General features: G+C 48.3%; 1 protein-coding gene across 1 annotated transcript in view; it reads right to left on the bottom strand.

The window, feature by feature from the left end:
- Positions 1–7,914, bottom strand: part of LOC112880918 (eukaryotic translation initiation factor 4 gamma-like) — a 164,153-nt gene extending 156,239 nt beyond the window's left edge. Inside the window, exon 1 of the mRNA XM_025945645.1 lies at positions 7,501–7,914. Coding sequence (XP_025801430.1) covers positions 7,501–7,914 — 414 coding nt within the window. The remainder of the gene's footprint in view (positions 1–7,500) is intronic.
- Between the last annotated feature and the right edge of the window lie 13,699 nt (positions 7,915–21,613).

The raw sequence follows: 21,613 nt of genomic DNA, 5'->3' as shown, positions 1-21,613 counted from the left end.
GCAGGACAGACACGACTTGTAACAGCCGCCACGACTTCATCCGGACTCCGTTTTGGTCGGTCAAGTACTTTCTGGAAAGCTTATCAACTCTACTTTCCAACGGATCCAGAATCACCTCAATATCTATTCGGAATCAACCGCAATCCTAGATTTACTACAGAGTCCTTTTCAGCCACGGTGCTGCGTCACCCTAATTTGGCCCAACGGGCCGTGTATCAAGTAGAGTCCAAGACGGATGAGTCCTAGGGTTGGAATATGACCCCAGCACCCTTGTGGTCGTTCTCCCACTTCTTTATAACCTTTAGCCGCCGTCAAGAACACTCGGGTTTTGTTAGATGCAAGTTTAGCTTTTGCTACTTCCTTGTAGACGCGCGTGCTGATCCAGCCGCCCGTCCACTTATTTTCGGAACCCCTCCATAATTGAGATTCGGTTTGAGACCTTCAATTACATCTCGAAATTTTCAGTACTTGTTCTACTTGTCTTGCTAGTTCTTCGATTGCTTGCAGGACAAGTGCCCTAGTGCCGGGTGTCCGCTCCACAAGATCGCGGCAAGCAAAGGAGTGGTGTATCGTTGCTAAGGCGCAGCATCCTTGGAAGGCTGTAGTCGAGCCGTGAACGTCGTCTCCTCTATCAATCGAGTTATTCCACGCTCTCATCGAAAGATCAGGACAAACCCTAACGGGTTCACATCAGTTGGTAATCAGAGCAAGGTTGTTCGGTGAGAGACTTCCAATCCTTCGCTATTTTTATTTTCCTACAGTCCAGAAAAAGCTAAAAATAGTAGAATTGTTTTTCCCCCACTGCAATCATATAGACCCTTTTGAGCCTTTACTGGTACTGCTTAGTTAGGGCTTGTTGAGTTTTCGGTTGCATCGGTTGTGTCGAGTTGCTGGTCTTAGTTGTAGTCCTTTAGAGTTTCGAGTTCTTGTCACGTTTGGTCACGTACGTTACCTTTTTCATCACTGTTTTGGCCGAATCAGAAACCACTTTGGTTGTCAAGTTCGACTTGGAATCGGTTAAGCGCGTGTTGGCCGAGACCGATTTGAATTCGGGTAGCCTATTCATCTTGTGGTTGCCGAATCTGAGTGCCTCTTTGTTATCAAGTCTGAGTTGAATTCGGTGCTGGTTGCATCTGAGTCCGAACTGTGCACCAGAAGCAATAACACTTCACACATATATTTAAGTCTCGGCCTACTCCAGAGAGAGAGAGAGCGAGAGAGTATCTTTTAATTACCTGTATACCCCTACTCTTTCTGGAAAAAGCGTGTGTGGTGACTTGCTCACTTGTACTCCTTTGTTCATAGCATCTGTTTTTGAGGTTCCCCTGAAAAAAAAGAAAAAAAAAGAAAAAAAAAGAAGAAAAAAAAGGATCATTGTTAAAAAGAAAGAAAAAAAAGAAGCAAGGGGCTAATTCATTGTGTTTGTTTTTCCCTTCTGTTCGGAGTGGTGCTTTGTGACTTCCTTTGTGTCCAGGCTCGTGTCTCTAGCACGGTCTAGACTAGGACCAGCACAGTACCACTGTTGAACGATTATTCAGCTTGCCTTTGTGACTAACGTGGTGCTAGTACTTCCTTGTTCAAGCCCACCTACAGCTCCACATATCCGACTACAGCTCCACAGGTCTTGTTGCTGCCGCGCTGATACACTTCATTCCACGGTTGCGGACTTGTTGGTTGCCGTCCCCTCCTAGCAGCAAGGTAAGAATTGGTAAGAGCTTGTGCAACAGTTGAGAGTGAGCGCCTTGCTGTAGCTACACCCTATTAGCTGTAGGGATTTTACTACTTCACTTGTTTTCTTGTTGTCCTTGTCTTTCTCACCATGGCAGGCTCCGAGGAGGAGGATCATAGCTTGCATCAGTCTCCACGTACCAGGGGCATCATACAACATTTTGAAAGGCAAGTGCAGCGGCACACAGAGGGACTTGATAATGATATGCAGGTGACGAATGACAAGATTGGACAATTGGAGGCTACGCAGATTGCCACCAACACCAAGCTTACGGGCCTGGAGACAGCGGTCGGCAATATTGACAAGAGTCTCGCTGCTCTTTTGCGGCGTTTTGATGAGCTCCATGCGAAGACCAACGAACAGCGTGATGATTGGGCGGATGAATATATTGCTGATACTGAACAGGATGAACAAGACGCTCGCCATCGCCGCCGGCTACGCACTAATCGTAGAGGTATGGGTGGTTTTCGCCACCGTGAGGTACGCAACAATGATGATGCTTTCAGCAAGATTAAATTTAAGATACCTCCTTTTGATGGTACATATGACCCTGATGCATACATTACTTGGGAAATTGCTGTTGATCAAAAGTTTGCATGCCATGATTTTCCTGAGAATGCACGTGTTAGGGCTGCTACTAGTGAGTTCACTGATTTTGCTTCTGTTTGGTGGATAGAACATGGCAAGAAAAATGCTGATGACATGCCACAAACTTGGGATGCTTTGAAACAGGTCATGCGGGCTAGATTCGTTCCTTCTTACTATGCACGTGATCTGTTACATAAGTTACAACAATTGAGGCAGGGCACTAGAACTGTAGAAGAATATTATCAGGAATTGCAAATGGGAATGCTACGTTGTAATTTAGTGGAGGGTGAGGAACCTGCTATGGCTAGATTTTTGGGCGGGTTAAATAGAGAAATTCAGGACATTCTTGCGTATAAAGATTATACTAACGTAACCCGTTTGTTCCATCTTGCTTGTAAAGCTGAAAGGGAGGTACAGGGATGACGTGCTAGTGCTAGGTCTAATGTTTCTGCAGGTAAATCTACATCATGGCAGCCACGCACGACTACTTCTATGAGCGGACGTGCACCTCTACCAGCTCCTTCACCGAGTCGTACAGCAGCGTCTTCTCCATCCAGCGACAAGCCACGCGCTCCTCCCATCACTTCAGCAACCAAGGCTGTCCAGAAACCAGCCGCTAGTGCTTCCTCGGTTGCATCCACGGGTAGAACAAGGGATGTCCAGTGTCATCGGTGCAAGGGCTTTGGGCACGTGCAGCGTGACTGTCCTACCAAGCGCGTTTTGGTGGTCAAAGATGATGGTGCGTATTCCTCTGCTAGTGATTTTGATGACGATACACTTGCGTTGTTTGCTGCTGACCATGCAGGTAATGAGGGACCACCAGACGAACATATTGATGCAGGGGCAGCCGAACACTACGAGAGTCTCATTGTGCAGCGTGTGCTTAGTGCACAAATGGAGAAGGCGGAGCAAAATCAGCGACACACGCTGTTTCAAACTAAGTGTGTCATTAAAGAGCGTTCTTGTCGTATGATTATTGATGGAGGTAGTTGCAACAATTTGGCTAGCAGCGAACTGGTGGAGAAGCTTGCACTCAGCACCAAACCACACCCACACCCGTATCACATTCAATGGCTAAACAACAGTGGTAAGGCTAAGGTAACGAGGCTGGTGCGCATTAATTTTGCAATCGAAGCATATCATGATGTTGTTGAGTGCGATGTTGTGCCTATGCAAGCTTGCCATATTCTGCTCGGTAGGCCTTGGCAATTTGATACGGATTGTGTGCATTATGGTAGATCAAATTAGTTTTCGCTCTTGCACCATGATAAGAAAATTGTGTTGCTTCCTATGTCTCCTGAAGCTATTGTGCGTGATGATACTGCTAGAGCTGCCAAAGCTAAAAGTGAGACCAATAAAATTGTCAAGTCGGTTGCTAATAAGCAAGATGAGATACGCTTGAAAGGGACTTGCTTGCTTGCTACTAAATCTGATATTAATGACTTGATTGCTACCACTTCTGTTGCCTATGCTTTGGTGTGCAAAGATACTTTGATTTCCATTCATGATATGCAGCACTCTTTGCCCCCTGCTGTCGCTAACATTTTGCAGGAGTATTCTGATGTGTTTCCAAGTGAAATACCAGCGGGGCTGCCACCAATACGAGGGATTGAGCACCAAATTGATCTGATTCCAGGTGCATCGCTGCCCAACCGTGCGCCGTACAGGACCAATCCGGAAGAAACGAAAGAGATTCAGCGACAAGTGCAAGAACTACTCGACAAAGGTTATGTACGTGAGTCCCTTAGTCCTTGTGCTGTTCCGGTTATTTTAGTCCCCAAGAAAGATGGAACGTGGCGTATGTGTGTCGATTGTAGAGCTATTAACAATATCACAATTCGATACCGACATCCTATTCCACGTTTGGATGATATGCTTGATGAATTGAGTGGTGCTGTTGTGTTTACCAAAGTTGATTTGCGTAGTGGGTACCACCAGATTCGCATGAAATTGGGAGATGAATGGAAAACTGATTTCAAAACTAAGTTCGGGTTATATGAGTGGTTAGTCATGCCTTTTGGGTTAACTAATGCACCTAGCACCTTCATGCGATTAATGAACGAGGTTCTGCGTGCTTTCATTGGCAAATTTGTTGTGGTCTACTTTGATGATATATTGATTTACAGCAAATCTATGGAGGCACATCTTGATCATCTACGTGCTGTTTTTACTGCTTTACGTGATGCACGTTTATTTGGTAACCTTGAGAAGTGCGTCTTTTGCACAGATCGAGTATCTTTTCTTGGCTATGTTGTCACTCCACAGGGAATTGAAGTTGATCAAGCTAAGGTGGAAGCTATTCAGGGATGGCCTGTACCAAAGACCATCACACAGGTGCGGAGTTTTCTAGGACTTGCTGGGTTCTATCGTCGCTTCGTGAAGGATTTCAGCACCATTGCGGCACCGTTGAATGCGCTTACGAAGAAGGGGGTGCCCTTTTCTTGGGGCACCACACAAGAGAATGCGTTCACCATGTTGAAAGATAAGTTGACACATGCACCTCTCCTCCAACTTCCTGATTTTAATAAGACCTTTGAGCTTGAATGTGATGCTAGTGGAATTGGTTTGGGTGGTGTTTTGTTACAAGATGGTAAACCTGTTGCATATTTTAGTGAGAAATTGAGCGGACCTGTTCTGAATTATTCTACTTATGACAAGGAATTGTATGCTCTTGTGCGCACATTAGAAACATGGCAGCATTATTTGTGGCCCAAAGAGTTTGTTATCCATTCTGATCATGAATCTTTGAAACATATTCGTAGTCAAGGAAAACTGAACCGTAGACATGCTAAGTGGGTTGAATTTATTGAATCTTTTCCTTATGTCATCAAACACAAGAAAGGGAAAGAGAATATCATTGCTGATGCTTTGTCTAGGCGATATACTTTGTTGACACCACTTGATTGCAAGATTTTTGGTTTGGACACAATTAAAACACAATATGTGAATGATGCTGATTTTAAGGATGTTTTGCTGCATTGTAAGGATGGAAAAGCATGGAACAAATTCATCGTCAATGATGGGTTTGTGTTTCGAGCTAACAAGCTATGCATTCCAGCTAGCTCCGTTCGTTTGTTGTTGTTACAGGAAGCGCATGGTGGTGGCTTGATGGGGCATTTTGGAGCAAAGAAGACAGAGGATGTACTTGCTGGTCATTTCTTTTGGCCAAAAATGAGAAGAGATGTGGAGCGATTTGTTGCACGCTGCACTGCATGTCAGAAAGCTAAGTCCCGTTTAAATCCGCATGGTTTGTATATGCCTTTACCAGTTCCTAGTGCTCCTTGGGAGGATATTTCTATGGATTTCGTGTTGGGATTGCCTAGAACTAGGAAGGGACGTGATAGCGTTTTTGTGGTTGTGGATAGATTTTCCAAGATGGCACACTTTATTCCATGTCATAAAACTGATGATGCTACACATGTTGCTGATTTATTCTTTCGAGAAATTGTTCGTTTGCATGGTGTGCCAAACACAATTGTTTCTGATCGTGATGCCAAATTTCTTAGCCACTTTTGGAGAACTTTATGGGCACAATTGGGAACTAAGCTTCTATTTTCTACCACTTGTCATCCCCAAACTGATGGTCAAACTGAAGTGGTTAATCGAACCTTGTCTACCATGTTAAGGGCTGTTTTAAAGAAGAATATTAAGTTGTGGGAAGAATGTTTGCCTCATGTTGAGTTTGCTTATAATCGTTCCATGCATTCTACTACAAAGATGTGCCCTTTTGAGATTGTTTATGGCTTGATTCCTCATGCTCCTATTGATTTAATGCCTTTGCCCACTTCTGAAAAATTGAACTTTGATGCTAAGCAACGTGCTGAACTGATGTTAAAACTGCATGAAACAACTAAAGAAAACATTGAGCGCATGAATTCTAAGTATAAGCTTGCTGGTGATAAAGGTAGAAAGCAATTGATTTTTGAACCTGGTGACTTGGTTTGGTTGCACTTGAGAAAGGATAGGTTTCCTACTTTGCGAAAATCTAAGTTGATGCCTCGGGCTGATGGACCGTTTAAAGTGCTAGAACGAATTAATGATAATGCATATAAGCTAGACCTGCCTGTGGATTTTGGGGTTAGTCCCACATTTAACATTGCAGATTTGAAGCCATATTTGGGAGAGGATGATGAGCTTGAGTCGAGGACGACTCAAATGCAAGAAGGGGAGGATGATGAGGACATCGCCACTAACGATACATCCACACCTACACCAGTATCTACTTCAACAACACCTCTTGGACCTATTACTCGCGCTCGTGCTCGTCGGCTTACCCATCAAGTAAGTTCACTCTTAAGCTCAAGTTCATCATATTTAGAGAATGGAGACACGTGCACTCTTGTTTTACTCAGGAACCATGGATTGGATCAAAAGGGAAGAGGCATCGCGCAGGCTGGATTCGGACTGCAGGACAGACACGACTTGTAACAGCCGCCACGACTTCATCCGGACTCCGTTTTGGTCGGTCAAGTACTTTCTGGAAAGCTTATCAAATCTACTTTCCAACGAATCCGGAATCACCTCAATATCTATTCGGAATCAACCGCAATCCTAGATTTACTACAGAGTCCTTTTCAGCCACGGTGCAGCGTCACCCTAATTTGGCCCAACGGGCCGTGTATCAAGTAGAGTCCAAGACGGATGAGTCCTAGGGTTGGAATATGACCCCAGCACCCTTGTGGTCATTCTCCCACTTCTTTATAACCTTTAGCCGCCGTCAAGAACACTCGGGTTTTGTTAGATGCAAGTTTAGCTTTTGCTACTTCCTTGTAGACGCGCGTGCTGATCCAGCCGCCCGTCCACTTGTTTTCGGAACCCCTCCATAATTGAGATTCGGTTTGAGACCTTCAATTACATCTCGTAATTTTCAGTACTTGTTCTACTTGTTCTTGCTAGTTCTTCGATTGCTTGCAGGACAAGTGCCCTAGTGGCCGGGTGTCGCGCTCCACAAGATCGCGGCAACCAAAGGAGGTGGTGTATCGGTTGCTAAGGCGCAGCATCCTTGGAAGGCTGTAGTCAGGCCGTGAACGTCGTCTCCTCTATCAATCGAGTTATTCCACGCCTCTCATCGAAAGATCAGGAACAAACCCTAACGGGTTCACATCATGGAGCCTCTGGGTCCCGGCTGCCAGCTCCTCCTCCACGGCCTCTTCCCGCTTCTGGAGCTCCTGGAGCCGGGCCACCTTCTCTGCTTCGCGGGCGGCCAGCCCTTCTTCTCTCTTTGCTGCCGCCGCTGCCAAATCTGCGAGGGCGGACTTTTCCGCCTCGACCACTGCCGACGCCTTCCTGGCCTGGGCCGCCAGCTCTAGGGCGGTCCGCTCCCTATCTGCCGCCGCCAACATCCTCTCCTCCGTGGCGATATGCCGCTTAAGGGCTTCCGCTTCCCGCCGCGTGGCCGCCTTTTCCCGTTGGAGCGCAACCGCCTCTCGGTCGCGGGCCTGCTCCATCTCCTCCCGTAGGAGCTCGCGCCCCAGCACGAGCTTGGCGCGCTCCTCGGCGTAGCGGGCGGAGACGGAGTTGATGCGGTCGTCCAGGCGGACCTCCCAGTCGGAGAGTCGGTGGCGCTCTGCCTCAAGCTTCTCCCACTCCCGGCGCATGCCAGCCTCCAGCTCCTGCTGAGCTTGGTGGCATTTGGCTATGAGCCGGGGGAGCGGGATCTCCGCCGTGCTTGGGAGGAGGCGCCTTCCCAGCACCACCTCTGTCTCCTCCTCCTCCTCCGCCGGTGGGGCGACGCTGCTGGCAACTTCAGCGACCCCCGGTGCCGCTGCCTCCGCTACCTCCGGTGCCGCTGCCTCCGGTGCCACCGCCTCCGCGGCCTCCGGAGCCGTGATCTCCGCCGCCCCTGCTGCCTCTGGCGCTGCAGCCTCCGCCGTGGCAGCAGCCCCCTCAGCTGCTGGCTCAGCTAGTGAGGGCCCTGCCTCGTCGTCCAAAGCTGCTGCCGCTGCCTCCATTGCTGCAGCAGCTTTGGCGGCCTCCTTCTGGGGGGCAGCTTCGGGTCGTGGCGGAGTGGAGGCCTCCGGCTCCGGACCCATGGGTCCGGAGGCTTCTGGAGCTGTTTCGGGCGGGGGTCCTGCTGTGGTCGGCGCAAAGGGTCCTGGCGCTGGCTGGGGGCCGGGTCCCCCAGTTGGAGCATCTGAAGATTGAGGCCTGCCATACCACCAATATGGTTAAGGACCTGAAATCAAGAGGAGTAATGAAAAACCCTAACAAGACTACTTACGGGAAGTCGCACCATTCCCATCTGCCCCGGGCAGCTGGGGGGACCTTCTTCCCTGTTGAGGACCCCTCGGACCTCTGGTGTTGGTCTCCGGCTGCCGATGCTTCCGGTGGCAAGGGTGGGGCTTGCGACCTCTGCTCTGTCGGCGACGACGGTGGCGTCACCGGCCGCCGTGTTGGCGGTGGTGGTGGAGGAGTCCGCTGCCTCGGAGGAGGCCGCCGCGTGTCCTCTGGTCTCCTCTCTGGCTGCTGCTGTTGTGGCGGGGGTGGTGGAGCTCTGCTCTGCTCCTCTGCCCCCGCCATCTTCTGGCGTTTGGGCGCCGGCTCCCCGACCAGGGAACCGTCGCCGCGCTGGAGCCTCCGGGATTTGCTCCCTTCGGCTTGGCTGCTCCGTGCAGATGCTGCCCCCTGAGCTTCGTCGCTCCTTTGGGCTGGGGCAGCACCCGCACTGTCCTTGTGCCGGTGCTCCGGCACCGGCACCTTCTCCTTCCCTTTCCCGCCGGGGGCCGGACCTCCGGGCCCAGCACCTTCGCTGGTACATTGCTGGCGGTCCGGTGTGGCGCCAGGGATCTGGAGCCCGCGGTTGGGGTCCCCTCCCAGTTGCCGGATCGCCAAGCCGCCCTCGTCCAGGGTCGGCATCAACGCCAGGACTGATGACCGCAATGTCTGGTCCTCGCACAGGGCCTTGACCCCGCTCGGGAGGACCAAGGACTCCGGGATGAACACCTCACCGGTCATCGCCCGGACCGCCGCCTCTAGCTCCGTCCTGGTGAAGTCGCCGCCTGGCCCGCTCGCGATCCTGCAGCAGTCATTTAGCCCCGTGTACACGTAGGCCATCCGGGACCGCTGCTGCAGGGGGGCGATTCGCCGCTTCAGGAAGTCCCCCAGCACCATCATGGAAGTCAGGCCGCTCCTTGCCAGCTTCTTGATCCAGTACAGCACCGGTCGAGCTCCGCTGGTATTGTTGGCCTGGCCTTCCAGGTGCTTCGGTCGCTCTGGGGACCTTCCGTTGGCAGCTCCAGACGGTCGTGGGGGTCGACTGCCACGATGATCCAGCCTTCGCACCAGTCCTCCCACTTGGAGCTGGAGAAGGCGGCGATGTAGGAGCCCACCATCCCGTGCCGGAGCTGGAAGTAATAAGCGCCAATCTCGCTGCGCTTAGTCTTCCCGGTCCCGACCAGGGCGTAGAAGTGTTTGAAGATGGTGGTGCAGGGGCGCACGCCCACGAACATCTCCATAAAATGGGCGAAGACCGCCACGAGGAGGACGGAGTGGGGGTGAGATGGTGAAGTTGGAGGCCGAACTCCTCCAGGAGCAGGAGGAAGAAGGAGGAGATCGGAGGAACCAACCCGCACATAATGTACGAGTTGAAAAGGACGAACTCCCCCGCGGCAAGGTCGCGGAGGGGGATTTTGCGGCCCTAACCTTCCCGGCTTGCGCCGGCGCGGTCCATCCCAGAAGGTGCCGCATCGAGTCCAACTGGACCTGGCTCTGGAAGCGGCGCGGGAAAGGAAGCGAAGACATGGTGATGGCGGTGAGTTCGCTGGGGATGGATTGCAAGGGGCTGGGAAGAGAAGGAAGCCGAGTGCAAGGAAGTTGATCGCGAGAAGGGATGCGGAGACGAAGGGGCGCTGCGGCGTCTGTTGTTGGCAAGAGCGAAAAGGTAGCCGTTCCCTTCGGCGCATACCTTTTATGCAAAAGGCTGTTGCTTTCTCGCGCCCGCGGCGACCGAGGAAGAAGTCGAACGGTTGCCTGCACCAGGCACCTCCTCCCACACCCCATGACCGGCGGGCCCAGGCCCACCAGTCATGGGTGCAGCCGCAGGAGGAAAGGAGGGAAAAGTAGAATCCGAACCTGTGGCAGAACCAACCTGAATTATAAAGGCTCAAGTACGTGAGTCCATTCCTAAGGGCTCCAACATGCTTCAAATGGTATAATCCCTTGGCCTGTCGGGTAACGTCCCGATAAACCACCGATACACAGGATCAAATAAGGTTACCTCACACGAAGGTGAGTCCAGAGATACAGTCACCATTACATTTTACATCACAAGGAATTCTATTACAAGAGTTTCTAAAAGTAGTATGAAATTCCAAAATTTAGAGAAAACATTACAAACTGTTAAGGCTATGGTTTTTAGCAGCGGAAAACATACGCGATGATCTATAGCACATCGTCAAGACGGATGTCATGCTAAGCCCAGGCACGACATCACTCGGTATCACCAATGTTGGTCGGGGACGGATGCCCTTTCACGGACCAACCTTCTGGAAAAGCACAGGGCCAAGGCAGGGGAAGGGTAGGGTCTTCAAAGGCTTTACCTGAAAAACATAAAACTAGCAAGACTGAGTATACTAATACTCAGCAAGGCTTACCCGGTTATGGTATACTTAGCCATGTAACTAGACTTATAAAGGCTTTTCAAGGGTTCTGGGTTTATTTTCAGCTGAAAAGCAACAAAGAGTATGAACTACTTTCAAATTTTAGCTTTCACATTCTAGTTGATTATCCATTCTAGGTTAGCACCTACACTAAGCAAGCAAGGTAGAGATTATCATCCATCAAGATTGTTCCATCATTAGTTACACTTCTTACTCTATGTGGTAAAAGGGATAAGCAGTCTCATTCATCGTGAGAGGCGGACGATTCCTGAATCGAAATTCAACCTTGCAAGGTAAACCTAACACACACGCCTGGAACATCCAAAGATCGTTTCGAAGCAACCGTTTGCCTTTCATTCCGAGTCGTGGACAGGGCCACCACAAGCGACTGCAGGACCATATGCACACCCAATGTGTGCAGGACGTACGTCTGTAGCGCGACTACAAAACCCGTACTCCTGGTTGCCCTTGCAACACGTATTCCCACACGTCGAATCAAGTAACCAAAAGAACCAAATACATGTGGTGGTCAGTATGTCCACTTGCCGGGTCGATTGGTTACTAGGCTTACTGCTTTACCATATTTCGCGGCATGTGGCTAGTACTTTCAAACGCTTAGCCACCACTACCACACATATCGACCTTATCAACTTTTAACGAAACAGACAGGGTAAACTTCCAGGTCATGATACAGCACATGACCCTGTCTGTCATCCTTATAGTGGTTGTAGAATTGTAAACAAGCAACTCCTATATCGTGCGAGTGACAGGAAATCACCCGACTTCTACCGGCCTTATTAGCGGAGCATCTACCCGATAAGGACTCAGGAGCATTACATTGGATTCCTAGTATCCATGCATCTAGGGTTTCATTACAACTCCTAGACTTAATGCATAAGTATAGATAGATAGACATAGATTGCAGTGTAAATAAAGTAGTGGGTTATGTCCGGGGCTTGCCTTTATTGGTGGGACTGAAGTCAGTAAAGTTAAGATCTTCCGAACTTTGGTTCGGGATTTCCGATAATCCCTTGGTGACGTTGACTTGGTCTTCAGAAAAGTCCTCCGCAGATTCCTGGAAGATCTTGTAGGCACCGTTTGCGGAAGTAGTCGTATCTACATGCAATGCAACATTTCATTCAAAGTGTGCACATAAAACTACCTTACTTCACAATACAGTTGCAATTCAGCACTCATTTAACACACTATTCACATAACAACCAAAAAGATCTAAAACTAAACTTAGATAGAGCTTTAGGTGGATAACTAATTAGAATTGGCTACTTGTTGAAGATTACAACAGAGCCGATTGGAATAACAGGGGTTTAGCCGATAGAATTGGCAAAGGAGGGAACTACCTACTTGCCTTAGGAAATCGGCTGATTTCCGTTTGGAAGAGAAAACGGCAGAAACGGTTTTGGTATATAAGCAGAAGAGGTTAGCCGATTTGAATTCACCTGGGGTCAAATCAGCTGATTAGGAGAGGAACATTGAAGGTATAGTACTCCAAGTACAGAAAAAGGAAGAATCTTGCCGATTGGATTATCAGCATGTTTCTAGTTTATCTGATTGGTTGGTGCATTGGTTTTGGCCTTAACCGATGAGGATGCATCAGGTTTAGTCGATAGATATGCTTTGGTCGTGCCTAACAGAGGCTCTTATTGTGCTAACTTGCCGATCTGTGGTGGTGCGATTCGGCGGGTGCAGTCGATATGCTATCTACATCGGATGTCTAGCTGAGATGTGCTTAAGAGTTATCCTAGGTAACTAGATGTGGTTGCATCAGCTCGATTACGTCAGCACAGCAATTGAGTGACGTACAGCCGATTGGAGTGTGGTTGTAGGTATGTGACCGATAGATATATAGCCGATTTCATAGCTGATAAATCGGCTGATAGATGTGTGTGGATAAGGATGGGAAACTAAGGATTGATCGGCCATATTTGACCGATATGGAAAACAACTAGAATCGGCTTGGATCGGCCGATAGCAAGAATTCGAAGATTGTGTGTGCCTCTTCGATACATCGACTATGTGCAGTCGATGTAGGACAGAACAAAAGAATTGTATCGGCAATAGCCGATACTAGAAAGATAACAATCATATCAGCTAACCAGCCGATGGTAGAAGCATCGACTGACAGCTGTTACACAGGAACATCATAGACTCTAAGGAAACGGACGCTTAGCGGCTGAGCTAATAGCCGACGTTAAAGCATAGCTGCAGAGATGTATTGGATAACCAGCAGATACACACGGACTAACAAAGATCTTTATATGAAAAGGACCTTAAGGAAACTGCAATCAAGACGAGGATGATGCCTTGATGGCAGGGATATGGGCACTCGGGTGAAGGGATTAACCAGATATCACACATCTATACTTGAGACATACATCCTATGATTTACCTTTCAGCTACAGTACATGCATACAATTCAAGGTATAAATAAAGCATTCATTTCCTAGTATTCAACCTAGATCACAAATCAAAGATTTCAATTCAAGATCATAACATAAAACTTGTAGATTTTGACCTAGGGTTTCAAACAAAACTGATTTTGTACTTTTATGAACTTCTTACAAAAATCTATAAAATGTAGAAGTTCATTGATTTGAAATAAACAAAGCTCTAGAGATCTTACAGAAAACACCCTAGAACTTTCTAAATTAAAGCAATTAAGTCCCTGGTCTGGGAAAACAGATAACAGGAAGTTAACGACGATATTCCGGCAAAGGAGTCGCCGGCATTAGGAGGATTCAGCGAATCAGGGCAAACCTTGGGGTAGCTTTGGTTGTGGGGAAGGACGGGTGAAAAGTGAATTCCTGTGGCGAACAGGATCGGCAAAGAGAAAAGCTCGACGATGACGAGATTCCATGGATGACGAAGGGGTCTGCCGGGAATGGTTGCCGTGGGTGGAAGATGGCCGAAGGAGTAGTCTTCGTGGTGACTCGGGGTGATAGCGGTTGAGCGATTCACGAGGGGTACGAACTGTTGGAGGTCGTGGACCCTGGGACGAGACGACAGAGCCGGATTGGTTCGCTAGGACAACTCCTCCGCAATCCTCCAGGGTCCAACTGCTCACGAGCTAAGCCTTCTTTTGCACACGCATGTGTGCCACTGAAACACGGCCGGCACACCCGCGTAGCTCCCTGCAGGACTGCCGTGTTTTCGAGGCTCCTCCGAGCTCATCACGCCTGACTGCCGCCTTCGCTCCACAACTTCTCCTTCCGACTTGCCGCGCCATAAGCGCCTCTCCGCTTCCGCGAGGATCGAGGGAGCTCGCCGTGCGTGGCTCCTCTGAGCTCACCGCATCTGGTCGCCACCTCCACACATCATCGCTCTGCACATCGTCGCCCTGCATGGTTATTCTTCTTCCTCCTGTTGCCGAGCCCGCACTCGCCTCGGCCTTGCCGCGTCGCAGGTCCCTCCGCGACCGTCCTTGCCAAGGCACTGCCGTGCGCGACCTCGTTGCCCTTCGTGCAAGTCGGTCCCGAGCCGCCACGTTTCACCTCCATCCGCGCACGCCCGAACCGCGCGCGTCCTTGGCCCGCATCGCGCTGCTGCTCACGCATCTGAAACCGCCCTGCGCGCCACTGCTCGCTCCGAGCCGTTCACCTCCGCTCGAGTCCTGCTCTTGCGCTCACACGCCTACACCGCCTGCATCTGCGCCGTGCTTGCTCCAGCCTTGCCGTGTCATTCCTGCGCATCTATGCTCCAGCGCCCACTCTGCTCCGCCGCGCACACGCTGCTCCATCCGTGCGCCCGCATCTGCCGCACCCTCACCGGCTCCCTGTGTCCGCGCTCCAGCTGAGTCGCCCGTGCACGCCGTGTCGCCCTGCCCGCGTGACTGCTCCATCCGTGTGCCTGCGTCAGCGCCCGCACCGCGTTGCTCCCGAGCCACCGAGCCACACTCGCAGCGCCTGCACCAGCTCCCACCTGCTGCTCCACACGCCACCCACATGATGAGGACATCGCCACTAACGATACATCCACACCTACACCAGTATCTACTTCAACAACACCTCTTGGACCTATTACTCGCGCTCGTGCTCGTCGGCTTACCCATCAAGTAAGTTCACTCTTAAGCTCAGGTTCATCATATTTAGAGAATGGAGACACGTGCACTCTTGTTTTACTCAGGAACCATGGATTGGATCAAAAGGGAAGAGGCATCGCGCAGGCTGGATTCGGACTGCAGGACAGACACGACTTGTAACAGCCGCCACGACTTCATTCGGACTCCGTTTTGGTCGGTCAAGTACTTTCTGGAAAGCTTATCAAATCTACTTTCCAACGGATCTGGAATCACCTCAATATCTATTCGGAATCAACCGTAATCTTAGATTTACTACAGAGTCCTTTTCAGCCACGGTGCTGCGTCACCCTAATTTGGCCCAACGGGCCATGTATCAAGTAGAGTCCAAGACGGATGAGTCCTAAGGTTGGAATATGACCCCAGCACCCTTGTGGTCGTTCTCCCACTTCTTTATAACCTTTAGCCGCCGTTAAGAACACTCGGGTTTTGTTAGATGCAAGTTTAGCTTTTGCTACTTCCTTGTAGACGCGCGTGCTGATCCAGCCGCCCGTCCACTTGTTTTCGGAACCCCTCCATAATTGAGATTCGGTTTGAGACCTTCAATTACATCTCGTAATTTTCAGTACTTGTTCTACTTGTTCTTGCTAGTTCTTCGATTGCTTGCAGGACAAGTGCCCTAGTGGCCGGGTGTCGCGCTCCACAAGATCGCGGCAAGCAAAGGAGGTGGTGTATCGGTTGCTAAGGCGCAGCATCCTTGGAAGGCTGTAGTCGGGCCGTGAACGTCGTCTCCTCTATCAATCGAGTTATTCCACGCCTCTCATCGAAAGATCAGGAACAAACCCTAACGGGTTCACATCAGTTGGTATCAGAGCAAGGTTGTTCGGTGAGAGACTTCCAATCCTTCGCTATTTTTATTTTCCTACAGTCCAGAAAAAGCCAAAAATAGTAGAATTGTTTTTCCCCCACCGCAATCCTATAGACCTGTATACCCCTACTCTTTCTGGAAAAAGCGTGTGTGGTGACTTGCTCACTTGTACTCCTTTGTTCATAGCATCTGTTTTTGAGGTTCCCCTGAAAAAAAAGAAAAAAAAAGAAAAAAAAGAAGAAAAAAAAGGATCATTGTTAAAAAGAAAGAAAAAAAAGAAGCAAGGGGCTAATTCATTGTGTTTGTTTTTCCCTTCTGTTCGGAGTGGTGCTTTGTGACTTCCTTTGTGTCCAGGCTCGTGTCTCTAGCACGGTCTAGACTAGGACCAGCACAGTACCACTGTTGAACGATTATTCAGCTTGCCTTTGTGACTAACGTGGTGCTAGTACTTCCTTGTTCAAGCCCACCTACAGCTCCACATATCCGACTACAGCTCCACAGGTCTTGTTGCTGCCGCGCTGATACACTTCATTCCACGGTTGCGGACTTGTTGGTTGCCGTCCCCTCCTAGCAGCAAGGTAAGAATTGGTAAGAGCTTGTGCAACAGGTTGAGAGTGAGCGCCTTGCTGTAGCTACACCCTATTAGCTGTAGGGATTTTACTACTTCACTTGTTTTCTTGTTGTCCTTGTCTTTCTCACCATGGCAGGCTCCGAGGAGGAGGATCATAGCTTGCATCAGTCTCCACGTACCAGGGGCATCATACAACATTTTGAAAGGCAAGTGCAGCGGCACACAGAGGGACTTGATAATGATATGCAGGTGACGAATGACAAGATTGGACAATTGGAGGCTACGCAGATTGCCACCAACACCAAGCTTACGGGCCTGGAGACAGCGGTCGGCAATATTGACAAGAGTCTCGCTGCTCTTTTGCGGCGTTTTGATGAGCTCCATGCGAAGACCAACGAACAGCGTGATGATTGGGCGGATGAATATATTGCTGATACTGAACAGGATGAACAAGACGCTCGCCATCGCCGCCGGCTACGCACTAATCGTAGAGGTATGGGTGGTTTTCGCCACCGTGAGGTACGCAACAATGATGATGCTTTCAGCAAGATTAAATTTAAGATACCTCCTTTTGATGGTACATATGACCCTGATGCATACATTACTTGGGAAATTGCTGTTGATCAAAAGTTTGCATGCCATGATTTTCCTAAGAATGCACGTGTTAGGGCTGCTACTAGTGAGTTCACTGATTTTGCTTCTGTTTGGTGGATAGAACATGGCAAGAAAAATGCTGATGACATGCCACAAACTTGGGATGCTTTGAAACGGGTCATGCGGGCTAGATTCGTTCCTTCTTACTATGCACGTGATCTGTTACATAAGTTACAACAATTGAGGCAGGGCACTAGAACTGTAGAAGAATATTATCAGGAATTGCAAATGGGAATGCTACGTTGTAATTTAGTGGAGGGTGAGGAACCTGCTATGGCTAGATTTTTGGGCGGGTTAAATAGAGAAATTCAGGACATTCTTGCGTATAAAGATTATACTAACGTAACCCGTTTGTTCCATCTTGCTTGTAAAGCTGAAAGGGAGGTACAGGGACGACGTGCTAGTGCTAGGTCTAATGTTTCTGCAGGTAAATCTACATCATGGCAGCCACGCACGACTACTTCTATGAGCGGACGTGCACCTCTACCAGCTCCTTCACCGAGTCGTACAGCAGCATCTTCTCCATCCAACGACAAGCCACGCGCTCCTCCCATCACTTCAGCAACCAAGGCTGTCCAGAAACCAGCCGCTAGTGCTTCCTCGGTTGCATCCACGGGTAGAACAAGGGATGTCCAGTGTCATCGGTGCAAGGGCTTTGGGCACGTGCAGCGTGACTGTCCTACCAAGCGCGTTTTTGTGGTCAAAGATGATGGTGCGTATTCCTCTGCTAGTGATTTTGATGACGATACACTTGCGTTGTTTGCTGCTGACCATGCAGGTAATGAGGGACCACCAGACGAACATATTGATGCAGGGGCAGCCGAACACTACGAGAGTCTCATTGTGCAACGTGTGCTTAGTGCACAAATGGAGAAGGCGGAGCAAAATCAGCGACACACGCTGTTTCAAACTAAGTGTGTCATTAAAGAGCGTTCTTGTCGTATGATTATTGATGGAGGTAGTTGCAACAATTTGGCTAGCAGTGAACTGGTGGAGAAGCTTGCACTCAGCACCAAACCACACCCACACCCGTATCACATTCAATGGCTAAACAACAGTGGTAAGGCTAAGGTAACGAGGCTGGTGCGCATTAATTTTGCAATCGGAGCATATCATGATGTTGTTGAGTGCGATGTTGTGCCTATGCAAGCTTGCCATATTCTGCTCGGTAGGCCTTGGCAATTTGATACGGATTGTGTGCATTATGGTAGATCAAATCAGTTTTCGCTCTTGCACCATGATAAGAAAATTGTGTTGCTTCCTATGTCTCCTGAAGCTATTGTGCGTGATGATACTGCTAGAGCTGCCAAAGCTAAAAGTGAGACCAATAAAATTGTCAAGTCGGTTGCTAATAAGCAAGATGAGATACGCTTGAAAGGGACTTGCTTGCTTGCTACTAAATCTGATATTAATGACTTGATTGCTACCACTTCTGTTGCCTATGCTTTGGTGTGCAAAGATACTTTGATTTCCATTCATGATATGCAGCACTCTTTGCCCCCTGCTGTCGCTAACGTTTTGCAGGAGTATTCTGATGTGTTTCCAAGTGAAATACCAGCGGGGCTGCCACCAATACGAGGGATTGAGCACCAAATTGATCTGATTCCAGGTGCATCGCTGCCCAACCGTGCACCGTACAGGACCAATCCGGAAGAAACGAAAGAGATTCAGCGACAAGTGCAAGAACTACTCGACAAAGGTTATGTACGTGAGTCCCTTAGTCCTTGTGCTGTTCCGGTTATTTTAGTCCCCAAGAAAGATGGAACGTGGCGTATGTGTGTCGATTGTAGAGCTATTAACAATATCACAATTCGATACCGACATCCTATTCCACGTTTGGATGATATGCTTGATGAATTGAGTGGTGCTGTTGTGTTTACCAAAGTTGATTTGCGTAGTGGGTACCACCAGATTCGCATGAAATTGGGAGATGAATGGAAAACTGCTTTCAAAACTAAGTTCGGGTTATATGAGTGGTTAGTCATGCCTTTTGGGTTAACTAATGCACCTAGAACTTCATGCGATTAATGAACGAGGTTCTGCGTGCTTTCATTGGCAAATTTGTTGTGGTCTACTTTGATGATATATTGATTTACAGCAAATCTATGGAGGCACATCTTGATAATCTACGTGCTGTTTTTACTGCTTTACGTGATGCACGTTTATTTGGTAACCTTGAGAAGTGCGTCTTTTGCACAGATCGAGTATCTTTTCTTGGCTATGTTGTCACTCCACAGGGAATTGAAGTTGATCAAGCTAAGGTGGAAGCTATTCAGGGATGGCCTGTACCAAAGACCATCACACAGGTGCGGAGTTTTCTAGGACTTGCTGGGTTCTATCGTCGCTTCGTGAAGGATTTCAGCACCATTGCGGCACCGTTGAATGCGCTTACGAAGAAGGGGGTGCCCTTTTCTTGGGGCACCACACAAGAGAATGCGTTCACCATGTTGAAAGATAAGTTGACACATGCACCTCTCCTCCAACTTCCTGATTTTAATAAGACCTTTGAGCTTGAATGTGATGCTAGTGGAATTGGTTTGGGTGGTGTTTTGTTACAAGATGGTAAACCTGTTGCATATTTTAGTGAGAAATTGAGCGGACCTGTTCTGAATTATTCTACTTATGACAAGGAATTGTATGCTCTTGTGCGCACATTAGAAATATGGCAGCATTATTTGTGGCCCAAAGAGTTTGTTATCCATTCTGATCATGAATCTTTGAAACATATTCGTAGTCAAGGAAAACTGAACCGTAGACATGCTAAGTGGGTTGAATTTATTGAATCTTTTCCTTATGTCATCAAACACAAGAAAGGGAAAGAGAATATCATTGCTGATGCTTTGTCTAGGCGATATACTTTGTTGACACAACTTGATTGCAAGATTTTTGGTTTGGACACAATTAAAACACAATATGTGAATGATGCTGATTTTAAGGATGTTTTGCTGCATTGTAAGGATGGAAAAGCATGGAACAAATTCATCGTCAATGATGGGTTTGTGTTTCGAGCTAACAAGCTATGCATTCCAGCTAGCTCCGTTCGTTTGTTGTTGTTACAGGAAGCGCATGGTGGTGGCTTGATGGGGCATTTTGGAGCAAAGAAGACAGAGGATGTACTTGCTGGTCATTTCTTTTGGCCAAAAATGAGAAGAGATGTGGAGCGATTTGTTGCACGCTGCACTGCATGTCAGAAAGCTAAGTCCCGTTTAAATCCGCATGGTTTGTATATGCCTTTACCAGTTCCTAGTGCTCCTTGGGAGGATATTTCTATGGATTTCGTGTTGGGATTGCCTAGAACTAGGAAGGGACGTGATAGCGTTTTTGTGGTTGTGGATAGATTTTCCAAGATGGCACACTTTATTCCATGTCATAAAACTGATGATGCTACACATGTTGCTGATTTATTCTTTCGAGAAATTGTTCGTTTGCATGGTGTGCCAAACACAATTGTTTCTGATCGTGATGCCAAATTTCTTAGCCACTTTTGGAGAACTTTATGGGCACAATTGGGAACTAAGCTTCTATTTTCTACCACTTGTCATCCCCAAACTGATGGTCAAACTGAAGTGGTTAATCGAACCTTGTCTACCATGTTAAGGGCTGTTTTAAAGAAGAATATTAAGTTGTGGGAAGAATGTTTGCCTCATGTTGAGTTTGCTTATAATCGTTCCATGCATTCTACTACAAAGATGTGCCCTTTTGAGATTGTTTATGGCTTGATTCCTCGTGCTCCTATTGATTTAATGCCTTTGCCCACTTCTGAAAAATTGAACTTTGATGCTAAGCAACGTGCTGAACTGATGTTAAAACTGCATGAAACAACTAAAGAAAACATTGAGCGCATGAATTCTAAGTATAAGCTTGCTGGTGATAAAGGTAGAAAGCAATTGATTTTTGAACCTGGTGACTTGGTTTGGTTGCACTTGAGAAAGGATAGGTTTCCTACTTTGCAAAAATCTAAGTTGATGCCTCGGGCTGATGGACCGTTTAAAGTGCTAGAACGAATTAATGATAATGCATATAAGCTAGACCTGCCTGTGGATTTTGGGGTTAGTCCCACATTTAACATTGCAGATTTGAAGCCATATTTGGGAGAGGATGATGAGCTTGAGTCGAGGACGACTCAAATGCAAGAAGGGGAGGATGATGAGGACATCGCCACTAACGATACATCCACACCTACACCAGTATCTACTTCAACAACACCTCTTGGACCTATTACTCGCGCTCGTGCTCGTCGGCTTACCCATCAAGTAAGTTCACTCTTAAGCTCAGGTTCATCATATTTAGAGAATGGAGACACGTGCACTCTTGTTTTACTCAGGAACCATGGATTGGATCAAAAGGGAAGAGGCATCGCGCAGGCTGGATTCGGACTGCAGGACAGACACGACTTGTAACAGCCGCCACGACTTCATCCGGACTCCGTTTTGGTCGGTCAAGTACTTTCTGGAAAGCTTATCAAATCTAGTTTCCAACGGATCCGGAATCACCTCAATATCTATTCGGAATCAACCGCAATCCTAGATTTACTACAGAGTCCTTTTCAGCCACGGTGCTGCGTCACCCTAAT

Source organism: Panicum hallii, chromosome 2 (genome assembly GCF_002211085.1).
Source record: "Panicum hallii strain FIL2 chromosome 2, PHallii_v3.1, whole genome shotgun sequence".
NCBI classification, from domain to species: domain Eukaryota; kingdom Viridiplantae; phylum Streptophyta; class Magnoliopsida; order Poales; family Poaceae; genus Panicum; species Panicum hallii.
Note: the sequence above shows the minus strand (reverse complement) of the source record. Positions and strands in the feature narration are given on the sequence as shown.